Below are 12,953 nucleotides of genomic sequence, written 5' to 3'. Positions count from 1 at the left end.
GTCTTATACCTTGATTGCACCTTTCTTATGTTTACTGTCTTTGCACTGATATGTGACCTGAAATCAGCTATCTATTCGCTAGAGTGTGTACGAAAAAATAAAAGTATCTTTTGTTAAAAAAACCAAAAATAAAAAAACTCAAAAATCTTTTCAAAAAGATTCTACATTAATATTTTGTAATATCATGTAATTTTAATATAATAATATTAATTAGAATTTTACGTATCTTATTTGACCGGGTACATTGTAGGTCCAAATTATTTTTAAATTGAAATTTCAGTAACCAATTATCCTTTAACATATCTTTTTCCACTCTTTTTCAGCTGAACCTGAGATATTCTTATTTCATCCCAGTCCTTGAGTTGTCAAGGTTGGTTAGGTGTAAAACCTTATGTGTGCCTCGATAGTTCAAAAGTATGTTAAATAATATGATCAATTTAACGATATTGTAAAACACTGCCTAAAACTAAAAATTCCATTATTGTCTTAATCGTTTGATATATTATTGAAAATTGTTGTCCGTAACCTTTTTTATCGTAATTATTATGTATACTTTCTATAATGTTCTACTTTCAGTTGGGATACCAACAAACTTACAAACTTCTAAATAATCTAATAAACGAAAAGCTTCTAAAATAATGTTTTTTATTGTGCTTAAAACTAATGTTAAAGAACTTTGTGCTTTATGTTTTAAATAGCTCTTTTAAATTTTAAACGTTGGAAATCAAATTTGTTATACACTGAACGTTACCTCTATAGGGAAAGTCATATACAGTATGCATTTAAAAACGGTCATCAGTAAAAGTCGCTCCATTTTACATAAATATTTAAAATTTTTGTGATGAAATAAAATATAACGTGGACGGATTTTATCCCATTGCAACAGTGTAAAGTATCATGGCATTTTCTACATTCTCACGTGACATCTGACGTAATTCTGGCAATAGGCCCATAAAATGTATTACAGCATTTCACTCGGAAGATGGTTCGAGACCTCAAAAATAACCTAAAATCTTGTAAACGAATTTTAAAATCGATGCCCACATATAATAATAAATAATGAAATAAATAACGTTATCATTCATGTCTAATGAGATGTAAATGGGTTTTCTAAATTTTCTATGTGTTTCGGGGACACTGATAGCATCCTATTGCTCCATTCTAATTTTCTAACAGACATCTGTGGTTAATGCAATTCCACTAAAATTAAGCGTCGTACTAAGGGCCTTAAGTGATAAAGCATATTTTGCGATTAGTGACGTCAATAAACACCTAGTCTGATTCACAACTGGACTATTTGCAAATTAATGCTATCAGTTTTAGAAAACCTCTTTACAGTCCCTTTAAACTTTAAATAGTCGAATTACGTACCTTGTGTCGCTCTCCATTGTGGAGTAGGGGGGGTGTAACTTGATTTTATACCGGGAAAACTAGAGGCACCATAACCTATAACAGATGCTTGAAATGAGTACTGCAAATTAAACACTTTACATTTTTTTTCCTATAAAAGAAATCTCATAAACTTGTATAATACAGATGAAACAAACAAAAATGGATTTCCTGTTGTTAACAGGTTCTAAAATAGAAATGAAATAAATAGAGTTTCATGTCTTCCTTTTCTGCACCGTGTGGGCTTACGAAGACGGGTCTAAAATCGAAAACCATAATAAGAGATTTCCAGGTGTTAATATAAGTTGAATACAGGGTTACAATGGTATAAATAAGACTCTTACCTTGGCTAGGTGCGGGAGACGATGGAGGCCACGGACTCTTTGAAAACGGCGGTTCTGAATTGATAAGAAATAATTATAAATAATCATTCACATTCAAACACAAATATATATGTAGTAATGCGTCAAAAAGTTTTCGTACAATCTAACTTTATTTCATCTGTTTTGAGGGTTGTTGCATCTGTCTGGACCGCCTTACACTTTAAGAAACAAAAAATTATATGTAAACGTGCTATAAATCAAACACGTGCCATTTTGTCTATACCTGTGAATAGAAAGCTTGGAAGCCCAGCAAAAGAGCATGGTCGAAATAAATCCTGACGTTTTAAAGTCTGCATTGAATATAATACTCTAAATCCAAATAAAAAGTTCACTTTTTGTAAATTTATATTTGTCAAATCGAAGACTCCACATACAGAAAGAAGTTCCTTGCCAGGACAACAACCGAGCACTGATGACCGAACAATAAATGTTACAAAGACAGACAGTAATGCAAAATCACGCAAAATCGCTTCAACAGTTCCGTAGTTAGCATCAATAATAGGAAGTCGTCACTCAAACCTCCATTGACAACAAACCATCTCGCAGGAGCTCATTTCCCGTTTCGAGTTTTATATGCGACTTCTATCAAATACAATAACTGCAATTTGCAACAACCAGCCAATGAATTGAGCGAGATGAAAGAATGAGTTGATCGTCCAATGTGACGGCTAATCTTAACAACTCTATATACTATAATCAATACAATTTCTAAGTTGTCTTTCATGTAAATGATACGAACCACGTGTAACGTCACTTCTGTTTACACGAAACTCGCTAGTCGGAAGGGGTCGTCTTTTCGACTATTTCAACACTAAAGAGTTCTGAAGAGGTTTAAATTGGGGGCAGTTATGGTATATGAACAAGATTGATTAAAGACTGAGACGGCTAGGAGTAAATAAACTGACTCGTGGAAGATTATTAACTTTATGGACTCTAGTCCTGACCACAATTTATCCCCTTACATGATCTCGGCTATAATTGCAAGTCAGTTTTGATTTTATGACGCCGTCTGTCCTCGTATTGAAGGCCAATGCAAATGAATCCTCTTTCATTTCTGAAATTATTTTGCAATTACGCTATGGTTTGATGATAGATAAATATTTACCGTATTTCCTGATTATTTGTTCGGGAGTGAAATGCTTTTAAGCGTTTTGTTTGCTCAGCCATTGTATAGCAGGAAAACGAAATTACTTGTTCGTTTCCTACATGTTAACTATCACAATTAAGCAAAACAATTTAAAATCACCGTTCTTTGATAGTGATAACAAAAGTAGGCTATGGATACTATTGTATTTTACTTCCAATCACTTGTCACGCACCATTATTTTCTATCCAGGTCTCTGAAGTTACATTGCTAGTTTTTACTTTAACTACTTCTAAACTCATCATGACAAATTTATAAAGAAAATCACTCTTATGGAACATAAAATTTGAATAGAAGAAAAACCCGTTATTTATGTTTCGTCACTATGATTTGATTGATCTTCGTCAGTAATGCATAATAATTATTTTAAAACATCGACTAGATTTTAATTTGATTAAAAGTGGTTCTCTTTGAAAATTATGTACAGTTGTCACTATTTTTCATGCATATTATGAAGGTATTATATAACCCGGTTTCAATTCTGTTCTAAATTGGTTTGGTACATACAGGATTTAGATCATTAGTTAAACACTCTGTATAAACTCTTGACATACAGACAATGTCACCATAAAAAAACTGAAATCTAATTATCATTTAGGTCGCTTTAATCTACTTACCAGTTTTAGGAACATAGTAAGCTGAATTATGATCTGAATCTGTGTAGGAAACAGGAGAACAGTTATTCATTGGTATATGCTGTTCGGGATGATCTCTTGAGGTACTATCTGTAATTCAAAATGATATATCGTTATCTAATGCATTGATTATTTATTGTGAATTAATCTCTTTATTCAATTATTATAGTAATATAATGTTAATTTGTCGCAAAGTCGTCTGAATCGTCACGAAACAATTTGAATTTTCTATTCAAGGGACATAACTACTGACAGTATGGTATGAAGTTTTTCGTCGAACTGTTCATAACATAAAGCACCTAAAGTTTTTATAGTTTAGTTTGGGATTGGATTTTTCGTTAGAGCTGGTACAAAGTTTGTTTTAACTAACTACAGCATTAGGATAAAAAGGCTTAAAATATACAAAAAAAACTAATTCTCATAAATGCAAACTTACTTTGACGCAGATATCCTAAATGCTTCATTAAAATATCAGCATTGTACGGAGACATTTTTTCGTGGAAGTCTTCTTTGCTCATTTGAGAAAGTTTCACCCCGTCTGTACTCAAGAACTGTGATGTATTTATATCTCGTAGAGAATATTGTTTTATTGCCCAATGTAACCACTGCTGAACATGCGCTTTGGTCCACAGGTGAATTTCTGTAAGTAGAAAAGGAAAATATCATACTATAAAACTGAAGAAATCAGATGTAAACGACATATAATAATAATTAAAATAATAATAATATACGATTGAATCCTATGTATATTGTGTAGCTCTTTCCCATTAAACCAATGATACAAACAGGAAATAGATAGTTATCATAAAAACCAGAAATATTACCGATAATGATATTATGAAATTTAAATATGATCTTAATCATGATAAGAAAAATGAAATTTTTAAGAATAATATGAAATCAAGTAAGACAAGTACATTTTAGATATCACGATATCAGTAGGAATACTATTTACAATACCCCTATAACATTTTTAAAATAATAATTTTCGTTCTAAAACTTGAATGAATGCATCAATCACTACTATTAAGATAAACTTACTATAACGCAAGTGAATTTATTTTACAACCTCTGTAAGTACATGCACACAGAACCCTAATTTTCTAAAATGAAACTTAAAATAAAAATTCTCAGCTTAAATATACATATAAATGTTTTTCACACCATAAGCTATTAGTAGAATTTGTCACCATGACTATTTCATCCAGGGATGACTTGTGTTAATATGGCATGCCGGTGTTTGTAGAGGATGTGTTAATTTTATTAACGCCCACCTTGATTCTCGGACAGATTTCCTGTTGAGACATATTGTTCTTTTTATGTCCAGTTAATCACTTCTCCACAGGAATTTCACTAAAATCAGCAAAGTTTGCTTGTACCTGACTTTTCTTAGCAGGTAGTAACAGTTATTAATTCTATCTTTTCTTTAGTTTCAAACCATAACCGTCAAATTAATTAACCGATAATTTACCCGAAGTTTTTATATTTTCATGCCATATATAATTTATGCGTGTCATACTGCGCGTTTCAGATGCAAAGGAATCGTTATCATTTTCGATGGAATATATTTCATGCCCGTAATAAGATTAGTATTTTGGTTCATGATGATACGCTTGTTCGACGAGCAAATACTTGACTTTTATGACTTTTTTGTGACCTTTGTTTTCAAATTTCAACTCCTTATTAGGACAACGATAAAAAATATTTCAAATTCAGTAAATTAGTGCATGCGGTTTCTTAAAGATTATATTTAATGACTTTACATGAAATAATATAGGCTCTTAAGTAATTACATACGATTTGTCCATCTCTAAACCGCCAACCTATTTAACCCCTTTAAAAAACTTGTAATTTAGGTTTGTCAGCTGTATCCAGAAAAAAGTTTTCAAAGAAATCATTATCTGGTTCATGTAAATACATTGCTAAAGTGCTCCAATCCGGAAAAAATGCACGGCTCTTATATCAGTTCTCCAAGTGGTGCCATGATAATTTATTTCCGAAACCACGTTGAAAACACTATGGCCAGTAAGAACATCCTAATTTCTAGGTCATCGATCACACGCGAAAAGCTCAAGCTCACGTGAGTTGAGCCATGAGTTAACCGAAAAAAATGAAAGACAAAAATTCTGTCATTCTGAAACAACAGGATTATGACAATCGTCATTTCAACTTCAAATGCGGATAAACTTAGCTAAAAATTCCCGTTTCTGATATTAGGGTATGATTGATCGAACGGACAGCGAATTCGTCCCTTTAAGTCAAATCAAGTTATCTCAAACAAAACGAAATGTCTTTCTATTTGTCAACCCTAATTGTCGTGAGAGCCATTATATACTTTGCCTAAGATCCGAAAGTGTCCTGACAAGGAATAGTATATTCGGATCCACAAAAGACACCCACTTATATCGTAGTCATTTACAATGTAAGAACACATTGCTAATTTATAATTCTACTAGCATGCCAACATCGAGCCTACCTAAAAGAGACGCCGATTTTTCTCTTTAAAAAATTACTTTAAGTTCCTTCAAATGCCATCCTAATTTCTATCGATATGTCTTTTATGCACAATATCAACAATACTGCCAGTCCATAAAGCATTCGATACAAAGAAACCTGATGAGGAGAAATCCTACTACTCTTAGGGCCGTATGCAAAGTTAGGATTAAGGCTTTCATTTTCTACATTTGATAGTCAAATTTAAGCACGACTTTCTTAAAGATCGGCCGGTGCATACCTAAAGTTCGACTTAAGTCTAATTTTAGTCAAAGTGTTTAGATAAAGTACTTAAGTCAAACTTTAGGTATGCACCGGTCGATCTTTACGAAAGTCGTGCTTAAATTTATAAGTAATATATGCCATATTACAGTTTTGGAAATTATTCTTGAGGAAAAAAAATTCTCGTTTCACTAATCGCATGCCGAGGTTTTGAATGTGATCCACATTCTAAAAACCACATAATTCCTGGCGTTTGTGATGACACAGGTAATGGTAAGTGACTTTATTCGCATTGTGCGCATGGAGTTGGGTGATTTAAAACTAAGAAGCGTGGGTCACGGGGTTTCCTCTCTTCGTAGGTTGATATAGTATAAAATGTTAAGTCGGATTACAAAGAGGGGGCAGGGCAATCAAATGTGCTACAGGTAGTGTACTTATCCCTGATTGCAAGCTGAAGAAATTTTCCACATGTTTTCAAACTTCCGATTCGATTAGAAACCCGGAAGGTAAAGATATCGGTATAAATAAATCAGATAGAATTAAACTGGTGTTAGGTATAAAGAAGATTTAAAGTACTTGCATTATATTTACAAGAAACGATGCTACTTCAAAAGATAATTCCTTTTTTTAAATATCCTTTTCCCTTCTAGAAATATACTTCAAAGGGTTAAACTTTTCAGGCGCAACTTTTTTTTTTACTGAGTTAAAGAAATAAGTTCAATGGTGTTACACACGCCACAGCACTGTGGTCAGATACCATCTCAATTTATACTTTGAAATCACCTGAGCGTATTATTGCTTGAAAAGATTCTTTTGGCAATTATTTCATCTTTACAACCCAAAAATATATTGCAATTTCATGCAAAGATCGTATCACATTTTTTAATAGCAGCCGTTTTATCTACACTATATATGCGGATTTTAGCATGGTTATGTTATTAAGGTATTTACAATGTTTAAGTCAAAGGCTGAAAACTAAAGAAAATTTTTGATTCAACATGTTCATCTAATCTTTATAATTGGTTAACATATGCAATAGGGTTATCATTGGTGACCTTTATTCAGATATTAAAAAAAGTCATAGAATTGTTGGTGGTCGAAGCCTTTTGGATTGTGTCCCATTTTTTATAAGCCATCATTAGGTTCCTTTTATTTTCTTTACAATTTATACAAATATTTTCTGTTACATTTTCTATTCCTTCTGTAATGCGTCAAAACTATAATATATATATTTAATAATTGTTTTTATTATAATGATTACTATGTTTTTATTATTATTATATATTTTGAGCTAGTTTTCAAGATAAGCGATATTACTACCAAACTACTGTATCACTGTAACAAAAGAAGGAATATTGTTAGCAATTGCCCAAAACTAATGCGACTCTTATATTATGTATTTCTATATACACATATGTCACCCATGTGCACAACATTACACCATGTTGTAAGGAAAAAAAGGCGGGGTATAAGAAATAGTTCCCGGTATGATATCTTCCCTCGGGAATTATTTTAGAACATATTATTAAAACATCAGTTTACATTATTATACAGGTACTGTTTTCTAAAAGGTGGTACTTACTATTAATAACAGCATCAATCTCTTTTCCGATTTTAAGTCTTGCATTTTGAATACCAAAAAGGAACCCTATGCCAATCTTCAAAACGCAATATTTGTAACAGGTGCACTTCCAAAATTACAGAAAAATCGTTCATTTAGATCTTAATACATTTTTATCATCTTTATGCAAAAACCACAAAAAAGAAATTGAGGCAAATTTAATATGAAGTAGCAGAATAAAAATGTCATAAAAATTATAAAATTTTGGTTTATTGAAAATTTACAGTATAGTTTTACTGTATGGAGTCATGAATCGCAAATACTATGACGAATTTGGGTCTTTTAATTACCCAATAAATAATGATATAATTTTAAAGCCGAGCAGTTTCTGAAATACCAAGAAAACAGACCTAGCTCAAATGAAACTATTTAAAAACGGATTTTAAGGTTTTTTGTCAACTCTTTTATTATTTCTGACTTATATTATCGGAATAACGTTGTTAAATTGAGTGATAAATAATAAATGGTTGTTCAGGACCACAGGACGTGCTTCCTTTTAACAGATTCATTGTTTCTATAGTCTTTTTTTAATGAAATATTAGTAATCTAAATATTAGTCATATAAATAACTTATTTTTCAAGGATGCATTCTATTTACATATGGACAAACTAGATATGAATAAATAAACCATGTACTAACGATCCGAAACGCAAACTGATCAACATAATGGTGTGCTCATGCAAAAATACTCATAAAAAATTACCTCTACAGAAATATATGTGAAGTACCGATCTCAAACATAGTTACATCCGATTTCGTTTCACTACGGATACTAATGTTTTATTCGGGAGCAAGCGACACTGACATGTGCTAACACCAAATCGACATATTTTCTACTCTCTTATTGTATCCAATTTAATTCGCTAATGTAAGACATCTCTTGTCAAAACAAGACTTGTGGCCAAGAGTTCCATTTGGAGACTGTTGAATTTCTGACTGTATGTAAACATGTGAATTGAAAACAGAAAGAAAATATTTCCTCTCTCAAGTTGTATAAATAACTGGTCGAGGTGCCTATCATATTGTTGTCAGATACAATGTGCATCTAATATCAAAACATGTGGTTACTAACATTTGTATAATTTTTTAAAAGATGCGTTTGGGTGCGTAATTTAAAATTCGAAAATAATATGATGAAAACTTCAGTACTGTCCATGGCAGTGTACAATTTTGAAAAATTATTCATCGGACAAATTTAATAGCAGATTTTTTTTTGTCAGTAACCTCTAGAATGGGTCCCACCTCGGTTCTTTAGTAAAGTCCAAATCGTAACATGAAGCTTACAATCTGCAATACAAACGATTAATATAGGCCTAACATCCAAGGTTTTCTTGGAAATATGAACACTAATTGTTAAATAATAACTCAAGAGCGGGAAAATATAGTGAAAATTGCGATCATCTTGACATCCTTAATATGCGTAAAAATGAGCATGTTTATTGCCATCGACCACATCCTTACGGAGGTCTGTCAGATCAATTTGTAAATACGTTAAAGGATTTATGTCACGGTAGCTCTAGATTCCTCAAAACAAGAGCCTTGAATAGGACATCACAAAGTTGACCTTTCAGTCGATCAAAGTAAAATAAAAATGGGTTTATTAAAGAAAAAAAAAAGAAATATAACCAGCGATATTGTATGAATATTTTCCGCCAATCTTCGGAAACTCTCGAAAATGCCATGTCGACTTACACGATATCAACTTAGACTTTCACGTCTTTTCTCTTGCTTAAAAAATCGTATCATCGGCACATTTTATTATAATTTATTCGACAAACTGTAAGCATGTTAAGCGTAATTCAAAGAACTGCTTATTCAGTTTTAAAACGATTTGTTGTCAAGTTTTTACGAGGATTGTCCATGCAATCTTCTTGTTTAAATACTAGTAAAATTAATATCTTCTCTTTCTCCACAGCCCCTCCTTGAATGCAAATTCAAACCTAAACATATTATGGACCATTAAAAAAGTGACTTGAATAAGCTAATTGCTGATATTTTCAAATAATTTTTATGTGGTAAAGTATTTGAGAAAGGGCAGTTTAAAGCTTAATTTACGGCAATCCGCCATTTTCTCCCGGCTCGGATGTAGCCTACTTCATTATGTTATGAAAATCGCGTTGTATTTTTGAGTTTCAAATCAAATTTTGTGGCAGAATAACAGAATTAAAATTTACATCTATTTCTGTACCCTTACTTTTTAAACAGAAAAATTGAACAGAGTGAAAATTGCATGTCTCGGTATTCGTGCTGACAAACTGCTAAGCCTTGCGATAGACCCAAACTAGACTTGATTAACATGATATGACAGCCATTGGCCTATTATTGATTTCGAATGTCTGGATAATTTAGACTACCAGTAACATGACAGGAAATCAGGAAATATTTGTTATTATTTTTGTTTATAAAGTGGATTAATAGGCATGAAGACTTCGTAAATTGATTGTTGATGTGTTGGATTAAATTGATGGCAGCGCGGGAATATTTAATTTTTTTTACAGGTTACATCCTAGCAGGGGTATTCATTTGAGAAGGACGCCGTGATACTGCTTGTGTTAACGTTATTGTGTCATTTCGTTTTGTCTCGTCTTGCCTATTTTTTTCTTTGTCACCAGAATAGGAATCTAAAGAGTTGTGATCCTTGTCCCAAAATCCAGTTATTGAGCGTTTGATTGGCTAAAACTGAAGGGTTTAACTGTAATATCCGCCATTGAATCAACTGGGCTTTTTGACTTCCTTGATTGAAATGCTGCTGTTTTTGAGCTATTGCACCTCAAATATAGCTTTTGCCTAACAACATTTTAATATATACTTATGTAGACTTGCAATATGAATTTATTCAGTTATTTATGGCTTTTAAACTTATGAGTTATTGCCATCAAGATGAGAACCAAAAAAATAAAATAATGGAATTTCTAATTATTTGGATAAACCATAGTATTTTAATGTAGTTTGAAGCTTGAAAACGCGATATAATATAAAGTAATCAATCTATTTGGATTAAGATTGGTATAATTTTGTGTCTTTATGAGATCTCAGAGTTCGGCGTTGACGATTTGCTCTAAATTTATTTCTATGTTTGTACGCAAATAATACAAAACGACTGTCAAAATTGAAGATGGTTATAAACCAACACTATGGAAATCTGCAGTAGGCATACATAATATTTGAAAAAAAAAACAACAAGTTATTTTTGCCAATACATAACATCTGCAATACATCTCCAGTTTTCTCTTCCTTGTTGGTAATAATTTCAATGTATGTGTTCTATCAGGTCTGATATCACACACTGAAACAAATTGAAACATCATTAGTTTTTCCCAATTGGTTATCGTAGTTATGTGTATCATAGCCTGAAATATGGAGATAAAAATCTGAATCTAAGCTAGAAAATTTTGAAAATGCAAATGCAAAATCTAGTTAATTTTGACACTTCAACATCGCAGGTATATGAATACTTTTACATTTCCATTTAATTGTCGATTGAAGCTTCAGGGAAAATTGGAATGTATCCATCTAAAAAGGCGACTATGTGGGTAGATGTTCCCATGTCGAGCAGGTCATCTTTGGTTATCAGTGTGAGGTGACTGCACTACAATATTCATGTTGAATTTATTTTCTATTCATTTCCTAAAAACATATCCACATGTTTGTACCTGAGTTGAAGACTTTTTAATCAGTTGAAAATACGAACACAATTACTAGTCAACGCGATTACATGATAATTATAGTCAAAAACAAAAATAACAAACGTCCCAGATGGTGCCCTTGCCTTAAACCTATATTAAAATTGTAATTGACACTAAATAAACAAGATATAGAAAATACATATGTATATATTATTTCTATCTACATTTACGGCAAATCTGACAGCCTTTTATTCACATGTGTAGGAACTAATGGACCCATGATTTACTTGTAAACAAAACAATACAATACGAAATTCAAAATCAAATGGAAGAGTTGAATATCATACACTCTATTCGAAAGCCAATAGAATGTAATATCATGGCAAAAGAAACAACTGAATAGTTAGTCCGGAGTAAAAATTACGAATTTTGTTGGCAATTTTAGAGTGGTTGAAAAATAACACATACACTACGATGTTATTTTTCATCAATATGCACTTGAACATCAGCGGATTTGAAATTCTCACTGATGTGAAGAGGTCCTGGTTGCAACATAATGACTTTCTTATCTCTATCAAGACACGACAAATTTCGACTATGAGACTTATTATCTACAATGACCATATTTTACATCGTTATCATTTCTAAGAACTGTATTGAGGACGATAAGCTATAGTATATAGTAATAATTATATGTTATGACAGGCTATGACTGTATAATTACTCACGAATTTAATGACCTCATTTAAAGTGACAGTTTAAAATGAATAATCTTGATTTGAGCCCTGGATTGCTTAGATAGATTATTTACCACTGCTTGTGGTTATTTACCACTACTTGAGATTATTTACCACTGCCTGGGATTATTTACCACCGCTTGTGATTATTTACCACTGCCTGGGAATATTTACCACTGCTAGGTCATACTGCTAGAGATTATTTACCACTGTTTGCGCTGAACATTCTCCTCACTCTCATTTCAAATACAACCTTTATGGATGAAATCTTTGAAGTGAATGTAAATGAATAATATTCATATTGAATATAATAAATGATATTTGCCATTATACTAAAGTTGGATAAAAATGACCAGAACTTCCCGTTATTTGAATAACCACAACGTTTCATACTTTACTTAATTCGACAAATTCATATTTTTAACAGAAATATCTGTATAATCCTAGTTAACGAAATGTTTTTCCATTATTAAAATCTTTGCAATTATACCTTTTTTTGAAAAAATATTTCTACAATATACTTTTAACCTATGTATCCACTTGATCAAACTGAATTAGTTTATAAAGGATTAATTAAAAAGGGAAAGTAATCATTGTTAAGTAAGCAGCTTAAGCTAGGTTTGATGTCCTCATATAGACTCGATATATTTAGTTGAATACGAACTTAAAAAGTTTACGTATACCATTCAAATATTTTAGGCA

At 31.8% G+C, this 12,953-nt stretch overlaps 1 protein-coding gene across 1 annotated transcript; it reads right to left on the bottom strand.

Moving 5' to 3' along the window:
- Positions 1-3,943: 3,943 nt before the first annotated feature.
- On the bottom strand, positions 3,944-4,183 carry LOTGIDRAFT_122622 (hypothetical protein; the record flags this gene model as incomplete). The annotated part of the gene is made up of 1 exon (XM_009060258.1): positions 3,944-4,183. A coding segment is annotated over one exon (240 nt), but the record flags the coding sequence as incomplete, so codon positions are not given.
- Positions 4,184-12,953: the final 8,770 nt, after the last annotated feature.

Source organism: Lottia gigantea (genome assembly GCF_000327385.1).
Source record: "Lottia gigantea unplaced genomic scaffold LOTGIsca_41, whole genome shotgun sequence".
In the NCBI taxonomy this organism is placed as follows: Eukaryota; Metazoa; Mollusca; class Gastropoda; family Lottiidae; genus Lottia; species Lottia gigantea.
Note: the sequence above shows the minus strand (reverse complement) of the source record. Positions and strands in the feature narration are given on the sequence as shown.